Source organism: Triticum urartu, chromosome 7A (genome assembly GCF_056163025.1).
Source record: "Triticum urartu cultivar PI428250 chromosome 7A, HENAU_Tu73, whole genome shotgun sequence".
Lineage (NCBI taxonomy): Eukaryota > Viridiplantae > Streptophyta > Magnoliopsida > Poales > Poaceae > Triticum > Triticum urartu.
The window spans coordinates 669,935,182-669,954,495 of record NC_141879.1 but is presented as its reverse complement, the minus strand read 5'-3'; the positions used below and the strand labels follow the sequence as shown (position 1 = coordinate 669,954,495).

Here is a 19,314-nt window from a genome sequence, read left to right as displayed (position 1 = left end):
GTGTCGTGACGTTTGACGGAGCAGAAAAAAAACCGTAGTTGGGAACCCCCTCCCCGGCAGACCGAGAAGTAGCTGGTTGCACTGGGGCTATGTGATCGCATGCATGCAATTGCACCAAAGTATGCGTACATGCGGGCACGGCCTACGTAGGGCCCCACGCAAGGTTGGAACGAAAACGGACACAAAACAAACGTTGCGTCACGTCTGGCCAGTGTTTTACGGCATTTTCACGGGGAAAATCCTAGGAAATGCATCGAGCGTCGGAAAAATATGCAAACTGGCGTGGGTGCTGTCGAGGGTGATGCCAACGTGTGGAAAAAGTTTCGTGCCATTTGGCGGAGTCCAAAAAAAATTATCTATCAATCAATGTATTTTCGATAATGGTTGTTTTAAAAAACAGACGCAACTAATGATTGGGAAAAAACTAATAAATAGGTTCTTACAAAAAAAACTAATAAATGGGTTCTTACAAAAAACAGACGCAACTAATAAAGCCCGCGTACATGCATATCCATCGGGGGTCAAAGGCCCTCCACGCCTCCACGATGTTGGCCAGTCCACGCCGCATCCACGAGCGCCTCTCGCGACGCCATCTAGGGCAAACGCAGCCCCCGACGCCACCTCACACCGCCTCCACGATCGCCTCCCCCGACGCCATCTGCGGCCACCGCCGCCCCCGACGCCAAGTCACGCCGACGCCGCCCCAACACGCGCGACGGCCCTGAGGCCATCTGCCACTGACGCCAAGTCACGCCGACGCCGCCCCAACGCCCGCGACGGCCCTGAGGCCATCTGCCACCGACGCCATCTGCGGCCGACGCCGTCGCCCCCGTTGCCACGATCTAAGTACTGCGTAAATACATACCAAAGATTTTTTCAGAAATCATAGTGTTTTTAAAAAAAGTTTAAAATTATTTACAGGTGGAGACCGACGCCATCTGCCACCAACGCCACCGCGCCGTCGTCCCCAGGGCCGGCCCTGATCCATGGCACGAGGTACTATTCATTCATCATGTTTATCATGTGCCCATATAAAGTAGCTAATATTTCTTTTGCTCCTATTCCTAGCGACGGTGGAGTGTGGAGAGATTTTTTGTTCGGTTGAGAAGTGGTGTCTGTTGGTCAACAAACTAAACTCTAGGCAGAAAAAGCGTTTTGCAAGCACTAGTCTTGGAAAAATGCTGATGATACCTTGTGTGCTCATGCGCAAATGTTTGCTCCAGTTCATTATTAAATCGTATTCGTTGGACAGAAAAAGGTTCATCATGCCATCAAAAAATGGTGCGATATCATTGCGCACCGAAGATGTGTTTGACATTTTCGGGCTACAGAACAAGGGCAAAGATGTCATGAAAGCGCTAGGAAAAGGGGGGTTAAAGGCGAAGGTGAAGGTGCCTAGTCGCTTTTTAGATTCCAATACGGGGGAAATGATGATAGACGACCTGATTGAGAACATCGTTGCCAGTGGCACATACGATGATGATTTCCTCCGTAGAATTGTTCTGCTTCTTCTAGGCACGGTTCTTGCACCGCAGTCCACGATAGAAATTCCTAATGCTTATTACAAGTTAGTGCACGATGTGGAGGCCATCAAAGCATATAATTGGAATGCGTTTACGTTACGTGTTTGCGTGGAAGGCATCACAAAGACCTTATCAGATCTTACAAAATTTACTTGGCCGATCGGAAACCTTGCGCTCCTACAAGTAAAACTTATGTTATATTTGTTTCTTTCGAACTATAGTTTGTGAATTTTGTTTGCTAATATACTTCTTGTTCATGCAGTACATGTTTTGGGAGAAAGTGCAGCCACTGGATGATGAGGCATTTGATCCATTAGCTAATGAGTATCCATTGATGCTTAATTGGTCAGAAGATGAGGCTAAGAAGCGTGACGCATACGACACGGCATACGGCCGTGGTAATGGGACGGTAAGTTACTATTTATGTGTTACTATTTCGTACTACATGCACTTAAGTTACTATTTATATGTTGAGAAATTTTAATTGATTTTACCTGTTACAGATTGATGACGTGATAAGTGAGAAGTACAGGCAGACATTAATTGCTCAACAAGGAAGAAAGCCGGAGGAAGAATTACAGCAAGAATTAGAGCAGGAAGATCGTGTCCAAAAAAAGAAAGATAATAGAGATGAGGCTTCATCGAGCAGGGATAGTACATTAGATCAGGTGATGAAATGCATCAAAGATATGCAAAAAGAAATTAGACTTCTCCCTCAAAAATGTGCTGAGGTAATATGAGTGATGTGTACTTCAGTTTACATTGGATTATTCATAATTTATGCATGTAGTTAATGCAATTAATGTGTCATTGCAGATAGTAGTGGAGAAGCTGGAGAAGAAAGGTCTTGTCTTCAAGCCAAACAAGGGGTCTGATGATGACATTGAGTATGTGGAGCATAGTGAAGACTGGGTGGGGAAGTATGGTCCATCAAAATATTGGCCAGATGTACAATCAACTCCCGCAAAAGAAGATATGGACAACAGGGTGGACGCATCCTTCACCACTAGGAACGGGAATAAATTGGCGCGTGAGAAAGGTGTGCATCACAACACACCTGGTACAGGAGATGAAGGCGACCCCTTCGTTATTGAGGATAATGGTAATTCTCCCAACCCATCTCTTGCGACGGTAGACACGAATGACTTTCCAGCTATTACTTCAACCCCCAAGAATATGAATGAAGTGTCAGACGGGTCTAGCACCGATAAATCTGAGGAATTTAGTATGGATAGTCTGAACACCCGTATTAAAAATGCGAAAGAAAATGGCACTAAGGAGAATGATGGGAAGGAGAATGATGAAAAGGAGAATGATGAAAAGGAGAATGATGGGAAGGAGAATGATGGGAAACGCAAGAGGAAACGGTCAAAATATTGTCTTTCACCTTTTCTTCAGAACGGTGGACGTAAACGTGCAAAGAAAAGTAAGTGCTAGGTAATTTATTCTTGCAACATACTTCTGTCCTTGCATGCACACTTTATTAACTCATTGTTTCTTACTATTTTAGGTCTATTTGGTATAAGAGCTGCTATGATTAGTACTGATTACATTAATGAGGATCACATAGAGGCCGCAAAGGTTTATATCCGGACACTGGCAGAGTCGGAGAAGCTTTGCAGAAAAACTGTTGTGCACATGACGGGAATTGGTGGGGAAACATGTACACCTGATATGCTTGAAGCCATCATTTCAAAAAAGTGGTTGCATGGCGGTGTAAGTATTAGCACTAAGTTATTAAGTTGTACATGTCATTTACATAAATTATCTAATAGGCGTATTACTGTTATGTTATTTTGTAGGTCATCAATAGTTATTGCAACCATATGCAGACCCATAATCCTCGTGCTGACCGTCACATATTATCATCTTGGGTGTCCCACTGGCTTATTCTTCGTGGTGATGGAAAGGTTAACAACTCAAAGAGGCATTTTATGGATCATTTCACAAACCAAACTAAAATGGTGTCTAGAGTTACTGAAGAGTATTTCATCAAAGATAAGGTACTTCAGTTTAGTATGATCATTCGTAGTACATCTGTGTGTACACCAACATGAATAAACTTTGTTGTAGGCATACTTTCCTTTTCATGTGGACGAAAGTCATTGGGTAACAGTTCTTATGCACAACAAGAAAAAAGAGTTTCAAGTTTTAAACTCTACTGGTAAATGCAACAAAAGAGTTCTTGCAAAGATTGCTAATCTGGTAAGCTTACAACGATACATAAAACAATATATAGTTATTCGAAACGTACTTCATATGGATTTTTCATTTTTATTTCAGAGGGCAGAAATAGCTAATGATACAAACGAGGTGAATGCTCTTATTGGAACGAAACATCCTGACGTATCTTCCTGGCCAATAAGGGAGTATGATATGCCATCACAAACAGACGGGTATGTTGCAAATGTTGAATTAGTATGTACTTGTATGATCCATCAATAATTGACTTGTGGTTTCTTGCAGAGTCTCTTGTGGTCTTTTCGTGGTGAAATGCGTTCAAAGCTGGGACGGAGATGATTGGACATTTGAGTTCGATCAAGATGAGGTTAATGCTTCAAGGGGACGCATTCTAGCTGAAATACTTTTTTCAGAATGCAACACGAAGGAAGAAGTGAAAGAGAAGATCCTCAAGATCATGGAGAAGAAATGAGTCGGAGGATGGGGTGTTGGCTATTATCTCCACTAAATAAACGTGTCGTTGTCGGTACTTGATACAATTTTCATATTAAGACATCACCTCTATATTGTAATGTGGCATGGTTTAGCATGTTCCGCAACTAAATAAATGTGCCGTGGTCGGTATTTGCTACAATATCTATTTTTCAATGTCACTTTTATTTGCATCATTGTCGGTGACACTCTTATTTGCATCATTGTGGGTGATGATATTTTTTTAAATGAGTATATTTGTTCTGCACTTTCGTAATAGTAAAATAATATTTTTTAAAATATTCAGAAAAAAATGCCCAACCACCGCAGCCGGGCCCATAATGGGGAACAGATCATACCCAAATCAAGCCCAAAGGGGGCGACTCGGGCGGCTGATAGAGCCCACTAATGGGCCCGGCAACGGGGTCCAATGGGGCTGCGGGCAGTGTGATAAGAGGGGAGCTCGGTGGAGGGGGCGGAGGCAGCTATTTAAGCCGCTCCTCGCGCCCCCCGGCTTCCGAGGTGGGACTAAAAATAGCGTCCCCGTCGCGCCCCACACTGCACGTGGTCGCCGCAAGGCTCAGGAGGCCTATTGTCTCGGGCCGGCCCAGTTCAGCCCAATGAAAGCACGCCGCCACTCGGCCCCTCCCCCGGCCCACGCACACTCCCCTCCCTCAGTGCACGCGGCCGCCGCAGGGCTCATGAGGCCGTTTTCGGCGCTGTCATCGGCCGGCCCAGTTCGGCCCATAGAGGCACGGCGCCACTCGCCCCCTCCCACGGCCCACGGCCGACGCCCCTCCCCCGCGCGCTGCCTCACGCCAGTTTAGTCCCACCTCGGAAGCGGAGGGGCGCGAGGAGCGACTTAAATAGCTGCCTCCGCCCCCTCTTTCGAACTCCTCTCTTATCACACTGCCCGCAGCCCCGTTGGACCCCGTTGCCGGGCCCATTAGTGGGCTCTATCAGCCGCCCGAGTCGCCCCTTTCGGGCTTGATTTGGGTGTATGATTTGTTCCCCGCTATGGGCCCGGCTGCGGTGGTTGGGCATATTTTTTTTCTGGCAGTACAAATAAACAGAATTTTGAAACAGTAGGCATATTCTTTTTCTGGCAGTACAAATAAACATAATTTTGAAACAGTATAAATAAACAGAATTTCGAAACTTCATATAGAAACAGTACAAATCATCACGTAACAGTACAAATCAAGTTTTCTGGCACACATGTGCAAATAAAAATAGCATAGGTTATTCAGACATAACAGTACAAATCATCACGTAACAGTACAAATCAAGTTTTCTGGCACACACGTGCGAATAAAAATAGCGTTATTCAGACATGACTCGTGCGATCACTTTTATTCTTCCTACAAACCAAGCTGCGTCTCTACGCCCAGTTCCTGAACAAAACATAAAGAAATGGATGAGCAAATATAGTTGGTAAAATCAAAGTAGCAACATAACAAAAATAAAAAGGTTCCAACTCACTTCTCGTTCTTACTGCATGTAGCCTTGTTATGACCTGGGAGACCACACAGACTGCACAAAGGACCACTTTTCTTCTCTGTAAAATCTTTTGGCCTATCATTCTTTGTAACGTCGGGGCCCCCCTTCGATCGCCCCTTCTTAGGTGCACCCTTCGTCGAAACTTTCTGAGGATCACCAATACCAGGCTCAACTTGTTGCGCCTGACTTGCCTCCTTCTTTAGCATAGCATACCTTCTACTTCCTACAAGTTCCTCCTCTGAAATCTTTTTCTGCGCTATTATGTTGTCCAGACATTTCATCAACTCGTCGTACAAGAAGGGATCATTTGCTGCAACATGAGCAGCTTCTACGGTTTTAATGGTTATTGCACTATACCGTTCTCTCTCCAATGGCCCTGACCAACCCCATCCAAACATATCACTCTTCCGCTGCACAGGCAACCCATCTCTCGCATGTTTGGACAACCGATGCATGACACAACACTTTGGTATTTCAGTTAAGTTCAGATGATGGAGAACAAACAGAATGTGTTTGCATGGCAGCCCTTTCCGAACCATCCTAAGACAACTGCATGTAATAGTTTGTTCTGAGTTACCTGGTTCATAAACAACATTGTACGTGAACTTGTGGTTATCCTTCCATGTCACCATGAATGTTTGACGCCCAATTCCCACGAGCGTCTCAAATATCTCCAGCTGACCCATCTTATGCAAATCATCTTGCAGGATGTAGAAATTAGCAGGTGTGAATACTTTGGCGGCATGCTCCTCAAGGGCCTTATATTCAGTAACCGACGGTGGTTCCTTCTGGAATGCCTCGCAGTCATCGTACGCCTCGTTCTCACGCAGGCGAACTATACAGTTCTCATAATGCACCACCAAATCAACAATTGTCATACCGTAGTCCAGGTGAAGGTGAAGGCAGGAGTTGAGGCTTTCACTCCTCTGGTTACTTCGCATACCAAGGAAAAAACCATCGGAAAGATATGAAGCTGCCCAAAGTCTCCTCTTCCTGTACATCCTGTCAAGCCACTCTTCGGTTCTATCCGTCTTCCACTTATCATAGAAAGCTTTCCATCTCTGCTCAAAGTTCGCTTGAGAGGTGGCATAGTACAGGAGCGATCTGAACTCATCCAGTGACTTGTAATGCAGGTGCCTTTGCATATTTTTCTCGATATGCCAGGAGCAAAGACGATGGAAAACATCTGAAAGGACAGTCCGAATAGCCCGGATCATTGCAGCGTCACCGTCTGTGATTATTGACTTTGGCTTCACCTGACAGTTTGCCTTCATAAATGTCTGCAGCAGCCACACGTATGTCCCTTCCGTCTCGTCAGCAATGATGGCACAACCAAACACTGTGGTGCAACGGTGGTTGTTAACTCCGACAAAGGGGACGAACGGCATACCGTATCTGTTCATCTTATACGTGCTATCAAACACGACCACATCTCCGTAGTCCTGATAGTCCCTCCGCGACTGTGCATCGCACCAGAACATACTCTTCAATCGCCCTTCCTTGTCACGCACATACTCAAAAAAAAACTCAGGGTCCTTCTCCTTCCTGCTCCTCATAATGCCAACTGCCGTCTCTGCATCTCCCTTTGCAATGAGCTTCGTTTTTTCTCTGCAACAAAGATTGTAAATGTCCCTCCTGATAAGCCCGCACTTATCGTACGAACCGTATCTGCTGATGAAGTTGTCCATTATAATATGCTTTCTTATCCCGGCCGCTTCCATCGCCAATATCTCCGCCCTCTGGCCATCTCCAATCCGTCTGTGTGACCACAAAAAACAAACCTCGTCGGGCCGAGCCATCGCGTGGTTGTGATCATCCACGAATGATGCGACAAACCAAACGCCACGTTCTCTGTCCAGCTTCACCACCATATGTGCACCGCAGTCGCAACGAGTCTCCGGTCTAAGCCTGCGCTTGCGGCCCTCCATGGTTATGAACTTGCTCTGCCTTCTCCCTGCCCTGGAGCAAAGAAACCGCCGGTACCGTATCATTCCCGAAGCACCTCGTTTCACCTTCTGTTTCCTGATACTAAACCCGTGCTCTCTGGCGTGATTGTTGTAGAATATGTATGCATCCCCTTGCGACCGAAAGGTCATAGCCATAACCTTCCAATGTGTCTCAAGCATCTTCTGCTCCCTTTGAGCCTCCTCAATATCAATCTCTCCCTCATCGTGATCAAGTACAAGACCATCTGACTCCTCCTACAACATTCATTTGAAAATATATATGTCAATTACTATCATTTAAATCATACTATTGATCGACGTACAACATCTAACAACTAACCTGGCTCAAGTTATCTGCAAATGATTCCTGCCAACTATGTTGCACATTGTCAACACCCACATCTTCCTGTAAATTTGTACACAAAGATATATAGTTAGCCATTCCATACTTTGCAAATTCAAAAATAAAAACAAAATATATGCCACTTACGTTCTCGCTATTTGCGCCATGTTCATTATTATCAAAATCCTCCGGAGGTAAGATATCATATGACGAGACGGAATCGTTGTCGCTGCTGTCATCATCTTCGTTCAAATTATCGTTATCGGTCTTAGTCACCTTATCAGTACCATTCTCGTCCCTCCCGAATGCGGATTCTTCGTCCATGTCAACACGCCAAACTCCCAGAACTGCAAACCATTTGAAGTGTTGATTACAACAAGGACAAAAACTCATGTTGGTTTGCAAAAAGATAGAAAGACGTGTAATCCATGAACCCAGCAGCTACCATGAATTTTTTCTTAAAGCAATGGTTCAAACAACACTTTTTTGTCTTGTGTGAAACAAATAGTTGAGGTTGCCCATCGGTGTGTGCATATTGTGTGATGTCGTCATGACATAAATAAGCGTTCCTTAAATTAAGTCTGGCCTCCATTTACATTCTAGATTCATCACTTAACTAGCCCTAACTTATATCCATCATGCCCGCTAGGTTTAGATGACAAACCTTGCCCCGCGGTGTAGGCGTCGCCGGCGTTCGACGACGGCAGCTGTCCCCACCTTGAATCTAGCAGCCGGCGACGTGCACGACGAGCCACCGGCCGGATGTTTGGCAGGATCCGCGACGGGGGGTGGGGAGAGTGGTGCGGAGGCGGCGTGGCACGTCAGGCCCTTCACGTCCGGGGGGTGGATGATGACGGTGAGATGCGGCGACGCACGCCGTTGGGACGGCGACGGCGGTGTCTGACGGGGTCGGACGGCGGCGTCGGACGGGGTGGGAGGGCGGCGATCCGCGGGGCTGGCGATCGGATGTGGCGGGTGAGTACACGAGGTGGGCGGGCAAGTAGACGGGGTGCTTGGACGCACGCCGTTGGGACGGCCACGGCGGCATCGGACGGGCTCGGACGGCGGCGTCGGGCGGGGTCGGAGGGCGGCGATCCGCGGCGGCGGCGATCGTATGGGGCGGCCGAGTAGACGGGGTGGACGGGCGAGTAGATGGGGTGGGCGGGTAGATCGTGCGGGCAGTTTTTTTGTTTTTTTTTGCATGCGCGCGGTTTACGTACGCCAGTTACATCCGTATAATACGAGATGGGCATACCTTTCTTTCGTATGACCAATCTGCCCTTCTACGTTTTGTTGTGGTGGGGGGGGGGGAGTCTACCGAAGCAAGCCTCATATTTACTCCTCCGCGGCCATGAGGAGTAAATTTTTTACTCCCTTATATACAGTTTATGATTTCGGCTAGGTCCTAGTTAGAGGAGCCTCATATTTACTCCTCCGCGGCCATGAGGAGTAAATTTTTTACTCCCTTATATACAGTTTATGATTTCGGCTAGGTCCTAGTTAGAGGAGTAAATCAGAAATTTTACTCTTCTAACCGGTTTTAGAGGATCGGCTAGAGATGCACTTAGGCCATAGCATAAGCATATATCAAAAATGTGCTTAGATACAACTTCTCTAATGTATTGTATTTTAGGACTGTATCTAAAAGAACACTCGGTCATTTAATGTACTCTGTGAGAGAAAAGGGTTGGAATTATCATGGGTTTTGCTTAAGTTGATAAGCTGCGGTAACTCTCTCTTTCCCCATAATATAGGATGGATGGAAGCACCGAGGTGGGCGGGCTGAAAGTTAATCTGAGTACACAAATGTTCAGTCCATCACAAAAACGCATGAACATACAGGTAACTTCACCATCCACGGTTGCCAGCTCTCTTCAATCTCACAGAATGTGCATGTCCAGAAATAATATCAAAACCCATGAATCAGGGTGCCATGGAAATCATAAAAAGCACACACCAACGCCACATAGAAGGGAGATTAATATCATTGGCACAACAGTGTTCAATGGGATTTTCTGAATTTTATTCCCAATTTCAGTGACAAGGTGTCCATAAGAACTCCCATTATACTCAGAGTGGAACATGCAACGTTTGCGTGGCAGCAGCGTAGCGCAGATGAGACAATACTGATTCGTAAGTCAAAAGCCGAAGCAAAAAGCCCCTATTTAGGAGCTTTTGTGGCCTTTTTGCCAAAGTGAAAAAAAAATGCAAAAGCAAAATCATAAGCGCAAACAAACAGGGCCTATCACCTTGTCAATGCTTGCCATCGAGGAGCACAAACTCACAGTAGACCATTTAGCACAAAATTACATCGAAGTGAAGTTGAAATAGTTGGCAACAAAATATAGTAGTATACTAGACAAACATGCCCGGAAAGCGCAAGCAAGATACGCTTCAATTTTTTCTCCCACGCGCAGCCTTAAAAAGGTCAATCACCACCAAAGGGCAGCTTGCCTCCAGGTGCTTATACCCCTCTGTCGCCAACACAGCATCAAGAGTGGCAGAAGTTTTGATGATGAACTCAACACACCTCGCCTTGAGCTCCGGGCAGTTGTGCAGGTCGGCTAAAGCCAAAGTTGTCGCTGCTGTGTTGACGTTGATGCCACCAGCGAGCTCGCCTGCGCAAATGAGCTTCAGCCTGTCCAGTCCATACCTGTCAGCGGCAGCAAGGAGATGCTGAGCCATCACCGTCACCGCCGCCTCCTGCTGTCCGAATTCTGGCATGGTGTCGGTATAGATGGCCTCCACATCTGCCTCTACCTGTTGTCCGAATTCTGGCACGGTGTCGGTGTAGATGAACTGAAGAAGGGCCTTGAATACGGTAGCGTCCATGTCCTTGATCTCCACAGTCTGAGAGCACTTCTCCTTCATGTCTCCAAAGAACTCGGCCATACAAACAGGGGACCTTGCGGCGAGGATGAGCTTGTGCGCAGCAAAAGACTCACCAGACACGAGAAATGTGACGTCCGCTCCAGTCTCGCTCTGAAGGAGCTGAGCAAATTGCAGGTGCAAGTTAGAGGGTGGGAGATGCACTTCTTTCAGGGAGACCGTTGCTACATCTGGTAGTTCCTTGAAAACCTCAAGGGTGCATTGCACAGTAAAAGAGTCATCCTTGACATAACCCGATAATTCAAGGTGTTCACATCTTGTTATGAGGGGCACTTGAGATGAGCTATCTTGGGGTTTCCTGAATATTATTGACCTGCAATCTTCTTCAGACGGCTTAAGCCTTCCTGTCGGATCTACCAAGCAACAGCGTAGAGTCGTCCTCACAGCACACGTGCGGGCTTCACTTAGAAAGATAAGACGTAGTGACACCCAGGAGCGATTGAATTCCTCATTGGTCCGTGGATAAATACGGACTTCCCAATCATACCCGTCGAAACTCCATCTGGAATTGAAGCTGTAGTCCCTGCCTATGCCCATGGTCATGCTAAACCCATCGATCTTGAACAGCCGCACGGAACGGACGACTTCGGTGAGGTTTGTGCAGGCCTTTTCCATGGCGAAGGTCTGGGAGTGTTTCTGCGCAGGAATGATTATGGATCAGTACAATCTAGCACTTCTCTTCCATTATATTGATATATAAAAAACTCACCGCGCAAGGCCTGCGAACCAAGGAGGCGAAGGACGACTTACGGTGCCACCAGAGAAGAACCGGTCAGGTAGCCTCAGCGTCGCACCAGCGAAGGAGACGATGAGAGCGAGGCGGATAAGCTGGTGTCCCAGCGTCCACGATCCGGATCAATCCCGACAGGTCGATGCTTTGGACAGGAGATGAGGGGGTAAAGAGGGAGAAGAGAGGGGGAAAGAGGAGAGGCAGAAAAGCAGAGTGTTCCCCAGCAAGAATAAACAGGACTTGTGACGGCGACTCACATTGATGGTGGGTGACCAAGAGAGTGGAAGGTGACTGGGTGAGATGAGTGGAAAAATGAAAAGATTCCATCGGGCAGGGCCCCTTGAAATGAGAAAGTATGGAAAGAAAGGGGACATTTAACAAACAAAAGTTCTCCACCACCTGATCTGACCATTTATTCTACCTAACTCTCTCTTTTTTTTCTAGTTTTTTAGGTACTCTACATATATTATCTGATAATCATCAAGGAAAGCAATACCATGACACGACACGACACAAAAACTTATCCGTTTGCCAATTGATCGAAACCATGGCTGACATCTTTGCTCCAGCACTTGGTAGTAAAGAATATAGATCAAAGCGAATGACAGCTCTCAAGAAAAGAAGAAGGGCGTGACACACGAACTCGTATGACCTCATCAGCCAGATCCATGAGAACACACCTTCAAAAAATCATCGGTGAGCCATGAGCGCCTAAAAGAATGCCGCTGTCACAAAGTCGGGGCCCAAGGGCCTTATTCGCACCCAACGTTGTATCCATAGCTGAGACACTACATTCAGAGACAACCCACAAAATGTCTTGGATCCCCACACCTATTCCCCTACTTTGCTACAGTCCACGCTGATTGCTTGGTGGCACCTTCGGGGTGTCATCTTGAAATAACTTCACATTATGCAGTTTATATATGCACAGTTACAAAACAAATGCAGGCCAGGTAACCCACAAAGGCTGCACAATATACTGCACTTTTCCACTTGAACTTATTATAGAGTTTACTTTAACCATAGTCATATCATAACGTAAACCATAGTCCCCTTCAAATAACTTCACATTATGCAATTTATATATGCACGTCATATGCATGCTTCGTGTTGCCCACTGGCATCCCCGATCACGATCTATAGCATAAAGGAACCGAAGAAGTAAACAACGTAAACATATGGAATTTTGTTTATAATAAAATTTCTAGCTTCTTGTAATAACTAATAAGAGTCGATGTGTCACATATGTCAATTTCTGAAGAATACTGTACAAGCTGTAATGAGCTGCTTACACATGACAAATAACATTCATGCGATAATTTCTTAGCATTTACAAATAAAAAAACTTGCATGTGCTGCCATACCATCAATTATATTCCTGGAGTTTGGAGATCATCGACTTCCGAGCACGAGCAGTCAAGACTTGTCCAAGTGAACCTGCTCCGGAAGAGACCACAGCTGGATAAGGCATCAAAACAAACACTAGATTTGCCCTTTGTTGAAAAAGAACTCTTAACAACAGTGAAAAGAAGGTTCTTGCAAACCCTGCACACACTGGTTATATATCACCGTGTGACACTGATAAGCTTATAAGGAGACAGATAGCCAAACAACTTGTAAAGAGAAAATGTCAGATGCAGATATTAGAGGGAACGATGAATATGCAACATTTTGTGAGAAAATGCATTGATTTCTGGTTTGCACAGAATAAACAGGATTGAGCTGAAGAAGCAGCTTTATGAGCTTTCCAAAACTTTACTCTGTCATCTACATGTATGATATTTTGACTTTTCTTAAAGAATGAAAAATATTTGTGTGAGCCCGGAGCATGCGCTTCTGAGTTGATTTAGCAGTTACATTACTGGTAACTTGTAGCTTATAGTACTGGTACAAATTGATGCATGCCAGAGAAGAATGTTGTAATCAAAGGTGAACTATTTGTGGAGACATCCTTATATAATGACCGAGAGGAACATGTAAAATAACAAGAACAGCTATTGTGCTTTCATAACATGGATCAAACTCTTGAAAGTTTGAAGATTTTAGGATTTGAGGATGGACCTGATACAGAGGGACCAAAACATGGACATGACACCAAAATAGACACAAACCTTGCATGCTTAAAAATACCAAGAAAGGGCATCACTGAATATTCAAATATCTAACTCCGTTATAGCTCCACAAATATTTCAAAATCGTGAGGATATTGCAGGATGTTGTGGAAAGTATACAATTATACATACCAGATACCAAAAGGTTGGTTCAGGTTTGATTCCTATAAACAGGAATCATTTTATTTGATGTGAGAATGAAGATGTTCAAAAGAACTCCCAGGATACAGAAGACCTGGATTATGTAGCAGCGGCTGACCAAATCATGTACGAAACTATACACACTCTGAATCATCCAACTTTATTTATCCCCTTGTACTAATATTGATAAGCATGCAACCAAATCTTGGACGACATTGTACTAAGTTACATCAAAATTGGAGGAGCACTGAAAGCGTTAAGTTGCTCATAACAAAACATATATAGATGCACATAAGTTTTCCATTTTAGGTAAATGCTGACATAAGTTCTACTACACCACACATGGACTCTTACTCACATGGACAGACTTGAGAAGCTCAGTCAGGACCAAAGGGCAGCTTGCTTCGAGGTGCTTATACCCATCTGTCGCCAACACAGCCTCAAGAACAGCAGGTGTGCTGACGATAAACTCGACACATTTGGCCTTGAGCTTGGAGCAATTGTGCTGCTCCGCCAAAGCAAGAGTGGTTGCTGCGGTGTCGACAGTGATGCCACCACAGAGCTTTATTTCACAAATCAGCTTGAGCCTCTCAAGTCCATACATGTCAGCGGCGACAAGCAAATGTTGAGCCAACGTCGTCACCTCCTCGAGCGGTCTATCAAGCTCAGGCACCGTGTCAGTGTAAATAAAGTGGAGCATGGTCCTGAACGCCGCCACCTCCATATCCTTGATCTCCACGCGTGCCGAGCACTTCTCCTTCATGTCTCCGAAGAACTGGGCCTTGAAAACCGGAGACCTTGCGGCAAGTATGTACTTGTGTGCAGCAAACGACTCATAAGACACAAGAAACGTGACATCGGCTCCCATCTCGCTCTGCAGGAGTTCGCCAAGGTGCTGGTGCAAGTTGGTGGAAGGTTGGGTGATCACTTCTTCAGCTGGGATGGTTGGTGCTGGTAATTCCTTGAGTACCGTGATTGCGCATCGCAGGGTCAACATATCATCCTTGATATAACCAGATGGTATCTTATTTCTGTCCATGAAGACCAATGCCCCGAAGTCTTGGGGATGATAGAAGGTCTCTGACACGCCATACTCGTGATACGGCTCAAGCTCCCTGCTGAGATCTACGAGCTGACAGGCCATGCTCGCCCTCACGCCCCACTGTGTGCGGGCTTCGCTGAGAAAGACGAGTTTCAGAGCCACCCATGTGGTGCCCGGATAGATAAGGACCTCCAGCTCATACCCATCGACAGTCCATATGGACTTGAGGCAGTAGTCGCCGCCCATGCCCGCGGTCAGGCTGAACCCATCGATCTTGAGCAGGCGCACCGCGCGGGCCACCTGGTTGAGGTTTGTGCAGGCATTTTCCATGTCGAAAGCCTGGAGAGCGATTACAGCTGAAGTTTCAGCGTTTCTGCGCGGGAACGATTGCAGATTAGTACAGGCGTACAGCCGAGGTATGCAGAGTTAGGCCGTCTAATGGAGGCGGCACAGGACGACTCACCGCGCCAGTGGAGTAGATGCCTCCGCCGGACGTGCTTCTGGTCGCGGCCTTGCTTGCGAGTCGCACCGGCACAGGAGACGACGAGGGCCACGGCTAGCCCTGGTCGCGGCCTTGCTTGCGAGGGCACCGGCACCGGCACAGGACGGCGCGCGGGAGGTCGATTGGTTGGTCCTCCCGGCGTCAGCTAAAAGGATCAATCCGGCCAGAACGGCGCTCCGCCGGCCGGATTTGGGCCCCGACGAGCCGGACCCTGCTTATCCAGTGCAAGCGGCGGCCGGGGAGAGGGACTATGGCGGAGGCGGCGCCGCGGTCAAAGAGAGGAGGGAGGTGGTACCCGGGGAGTAGGTACGGAGGTGGAGGCCGACGTAGCGGGAGGAGGGGAAGTCGCAAGCTCGCGCCGGCGGTTGGCGTTGACGGCCGCAGACCGGGGGTAGTGGGAAGTCATGATGGCAACGGGCCCCCCAAACCCGCGTCCCCGCGGGTTTTTATCCTATTAGGGGATGGGGATGAGCATCTTTTCATCCCCGCGGGGCTGTTGTTGGGCACATTATACAACCTGACACGTTTCATGGGTTTGCACCCGTTTCGGTAGTTTCCAAACCCGAAACCCGACAAACCCGGCAAAATACATTTTTTACTGAAATATGCTCTTGTTTATTGCTGAAATATGCTTATCTTCGTTGTTGAAATGGGCTATAGTTGTGCTGAAATAGGCTTCTTTTAGCTGATGTTATTCCTGAGTATTATGCTGAAATTTGCAGTTGTTTTGCTGCTGAAATATACTATGTTGCTGCTGAAATGATATCATTGTTGCTACTATTTATCTTATGTTTGCCGCCTCCGAAATATACTATGTATGTTGTTTAAATCTGCTAAAATACACTCTATATAGCTGTTGAACCATCTACTATTGTTTTTTTGTTGAAATTTGCTCTAGTTATGCTGCTGAAATGTGCTTGTTTTGCTATTCAAATGTTACTCTTTGTCGCCACTATGTTTGTTTAAATATTTTTATTTTCCCGTGGGTTCCCCGAAACCCGATGGGTTTAGAAAACGGGCGAAAAACTAGCCCCGCACACGATGATGGGGACGGAGACGGGTTTGCAATTTTCTCGTGGGGATGGGTTTGGGAAGGCAAAACCCGATGGGTTTCGTTCCCGTTGCCATCTGGAATGGGAAGAGGGCCATGGAAAAGGACCCGCTTAACCGGCGAACGTTCGTTGGATGGCAGGTCGAGGATGTCAAATTTACTTAGGCAAATCCGTCTCCTGTTCAGTATTTCGTCAGGATTTGTCGTCCTTACAAATTAAAAATTCCATCCTGTAATTTGTGCTTCCATAACCTTGTCCATGCTTTACCATCATTTTTCTGAATTTGATGCTCCCGCCCAACAACTCGAATAGTTATATACCACATCAATCAATTTTTGCCTTTGTAAATTGGAAGATTGGGATTAGTCTGCATTCTTACATAAATCTAGTGAAAATATGGAATTCCCGGATTTAGTTTGCATTCTTAAATAAATCTAGTAAATCATGGGGAATTTCGGGCGTTAATCTGCATTCTTAAACAAGTATAGTCAATTTTAGGGAATTCTGGTGTTAATCTGCATTCTTAAATAAATATATTACAAATATGAAACTATGGGAGGTAGTCAGCATTCTTAAATAAATGCAGCAAAAATCGGGGAATTCCAGGAGTTAACTGCATTCTTAAATAAATCTAGTAAAAATCTCAAATGGCAAAGAATGGTAGTTTGCATTCTTAAATAAATCTAGTAAAAATCGTGGTATTCGGAAGTTAATCTGCATTCTTAGATAAACTAGTAGACTGCTCGTGCGTTGCCACAGGCCAACAAATGGATTTACTAAAAACGCCCACCCGCTTATTATACATAATAAAGCAACAATGAACATACACGAAACCGCATACAACAACCTAACTGACTAAAATGCCCCCTTCCTTTAATTTCACATCTGCAATACATGGCAGCAATACATGGCAGCATGCCTCCTCAAGTAGCTCTCGCCGGGTCTAGATTGTCTATATTTCTTTACTAACTTATTTGTAAGACAACTGTTCAATCCAAATGTAGGATGTACTCACTCTCTAAAGAAATATAAGACTTTTTATTGATAATATATTACAGTATTAAAGTGGCCTCGTACATGTAGAGCCAGGAGTTTACCATACATGCTATGAATTTATATATGTATCCTTTCTTCTACCTATTATTGAACAGGCGACACAACAAGTCCTCATAGAGCAAGTTATAGTAATAATTATTCTCAACAGAGGGAGTATCTACAAAACATACTGCCTTTTTATGTAAGGCGTCTATTACATAGCACAAGTAGAAATTACAAAGTGATTATAGGCAGCCGAATCACGAACGAAAGGAGGGACATGTCCCATCCAAACATTACTACCCCGGAAAAAAAAGTCTGGGCAACCCCCGCAGGATTATGTTTTTTTTTACAAACTCTGTTGACTTCTGAAAAAACTGAGGCAAAGTAGATGCAAAGTGACCTTATTTCTCCGTTAACTGTTGGGTTTCTGCAAGCAGAATCATGTGTAGTGTGTTAACTGTGGTGATTGGTGATCACGACAGAACAATCAAATTCAAACATCATAGCAAGTAGGGTAAAGTATATTTTTCGTCCCTAAACTCTCTCGAAAGTATAGAAATGGTCCCTTAACTTCAAAAGCAGCAAAACTTAGTCCTTCAATTCTTTAAACCGGATAACTCGAGTCCTTTGATTTAACAAAAGTGGTTTTCACGTTGACTTGCATGGTTTGACCAGTCATCGCCCATGTGTGGCCGAGCAACAACGGCACACCGGGCGAGCCGCCGAAGCGGGTGCGGCTGACGGCGCTGGAGCGGCGACAAGCGTGCGCCCCGCCGTCGCGCCACTGCCCACGCCATGTCCACGACCCGCACCATGCAAGTGATGGATTTGAACGAGAACTGGATGACGCGGGCACATCAACGGCGCGGCCGCCGGCAATTGCAGAGGCATACCATGAGCACGAGACGGCAACACGAGCAGCAGTTAGCTGTGTCTGTGTTACGAGTTCGCCGTGAAGGCCAAGCCGCCGCGTGCCTCCGTGCTGCTAGCCGTGATAGCCCCGCTCGTCCAACAAAACTCACTATAGCGCAGCTCCCTAGCCTCATGCACCCTCTGCATGCGCCGCTGACAGCCACGCAAGCTCCATGCCTACCTCTTTCTTTTGTTGCCCGGTGGTACTAACTGCTCGATGAAATGCCCAGTCGAGTTAAAATGGAAAAGAAGAAGAAGATTGCCACGTGGATGCTGACTGGTTAAAACCATGCCAAGTAAGCATGAAAACAACTTTTGTTGAGTCAAGGGACTAAAATAATCCGGTTTGAGAAGTTGAGGGACTAACATTTGCTGGTTTTAAAGTTGAAGGACCATTTCTATACTTTTGAGAGAGTCCAGGGCGAAAAATATACTTTTCCCAAGCAAGTATGCACAAAACAATGTGTATCAACAATAACAGTACAAGTTGAAAAACTGGAATTATTGAGTGCACCCTTGGGTGCTATTTTAAAGATGTACTAACCTAATTCCTGTTGATTGCTCCCTGAGCATCGTCGAAGATTGAACGTTTAACCATCTATGAACCAGCCAGTTCCCCTGGTTTGAAGCAACCTGCTATTCGGCATCTCTGATAATATATGTACAAAATAATCAAAAGATTTCCCTAGATATTTGTAATACATATTAGTTATTATCTTGTAACCAAGCAATATGCAAGATAAAGTTTCTTTAGGATGACCAAGTTATATGTACATTGTACCAGATACGAACCTTATTTCTAAACACACATAGAATTGCACGATATCATAGATTTTGTTTGTACAAAAAAAATCATATTGTATCTGATGTCTGATCTCAGTATTGATCTCGGATTACCAGTTGTACTTCTGAATGAAGTCCCAAGTAAATTAT

At 45.6% G+C, this 19,314-nt stretch overlaps 4 protein-coding genes across 6 annotated transcripts; 1 reads left to right on the top strand and 3 right to left on the bottom strand.

The window, feature by feature from the left end:
• Positions 1 to 1,334: 1,334 nt before the first annotated feature.
• On the top strand, positions 1,335 to 4,176 carry LOC147961259 (uncharacterized). The gene is made up of 9 exons (XM_087537957.1): positions 1,335 to 1,706; positions 1,786 to 1,932; positions 2,027 to 2,254; positions 2,340 to 2,949; positions 3,034 to 3,239; positions 3,326 to 3,526; positions 3,597 to 3,728; positions 3,807 to 3,919; positions 3,990 to 4,176. Exons 1-9 carry the CDS (start codon positions 1,350 to 1,352, stop codon positions 4,174 to 4,176), a joined length of 2,181 nt encoding a protein of 726 aa, XP_087394083.1. The 5' UTR covers positions 1,335 to 1,349.
• A 1,477-nt stretch (positions 4,177 to 5,653) lies between these two features.
• LOC147961258 (protein FAR1-RELATED SEQUENCE 5-like) lies at positions 5,654 to 8,288 on the bottom strand. Its single transcript, XM_087536750.1, has 3 exons — positions 8,112 to 8,288; positions 7,962 to 8,027; positions 5,654 to 7,876 (listed from the first exon to the last, which is right to left on the bottom strand). The coding sequence occupies exons 1-3, from the start codon at positions 8,286 to 8,288 to the stop codon at positions 5,654 to 5,656; spliced, it is 2,466 nt and encodes an 821-aa protein (XP_087392876.1).
• Positions 8,289 to 10,209: 1,921 nt separating this feature from the next.
• On the bottom strand, positions 10,210 to 11,834 carry LOC125520494 (BTB/POZ and MATH domain-containing protein 1). 2 transcript variants are annotated; one of them, XM_048685442.2, is made up of 2 exons: positions 11,604 to 11,834; positions 10,210 to 11,489 (listed from the first exon to the last, which is right to left on the bottom strand). In XM_048685442.2, the coding sequence occupies exon 2, from the start codon at positions 11,466 to 11,468 to the stop codon at positions 10,359 to 10,361; it is 1,110 nt and encodes a 369-aa protein (XP_048541399.2). In that variant the 5' UTR covers positions 11,469 to 11,489; positions 11,604 to 11,834; the 3' UTR covers positions 10,210 to 10,358. The 2 variants fall into 2 exon arrangements, with proteins under 2 accessions (XP_048541399.2, XP_048541398.2); XM_048685441.2 differs by having other exon boundaries at positions 11,563 to 11,813.
• A 1,021-nt stretch (positions 11,835 to 12,855) lies between these two features.
• LOC125520493 (BTB/POZ and MATH domain-containing protein 1) lies at positions 12,856 to 15,789 on the bottom strand. 2 transcript variants are annotated; one of them, XM_048685439.2, is made up of 3 exons: positions 15,341 to 15,789; positions 14,194 to 15,250; positions 12,856 to 13,020 (listed from the first exon to the last, which is right to left on the bottom strand). In XM_048685439.2, the coding sequence occupies exons 2-3, from the start codon at positions 15,205 to 15,207 to the stop codon at positions 13,000 to 13,002; spliced, it is 1,035 nt and encodes a 344-aa protein (XP_048541396.2). In that variant the 5' UTR covers positions 15,208 to 15,250; positions 15,341 to 15,789; the 3' UTR covers positions 12,856 to 12,999. The 2 variants fall into 2 exon arrangements, with proteins under 2 accessions (XP_048541396.2, XP_048541395.2); XM_048685438.2 differs by lacking the exon at positions 12,856 to 13,020 and having other exon boundaries at positions 13,975 to 15,250.
• Positions 15,790 to 19,314: the final 3,525 nt, after the last annotated feature.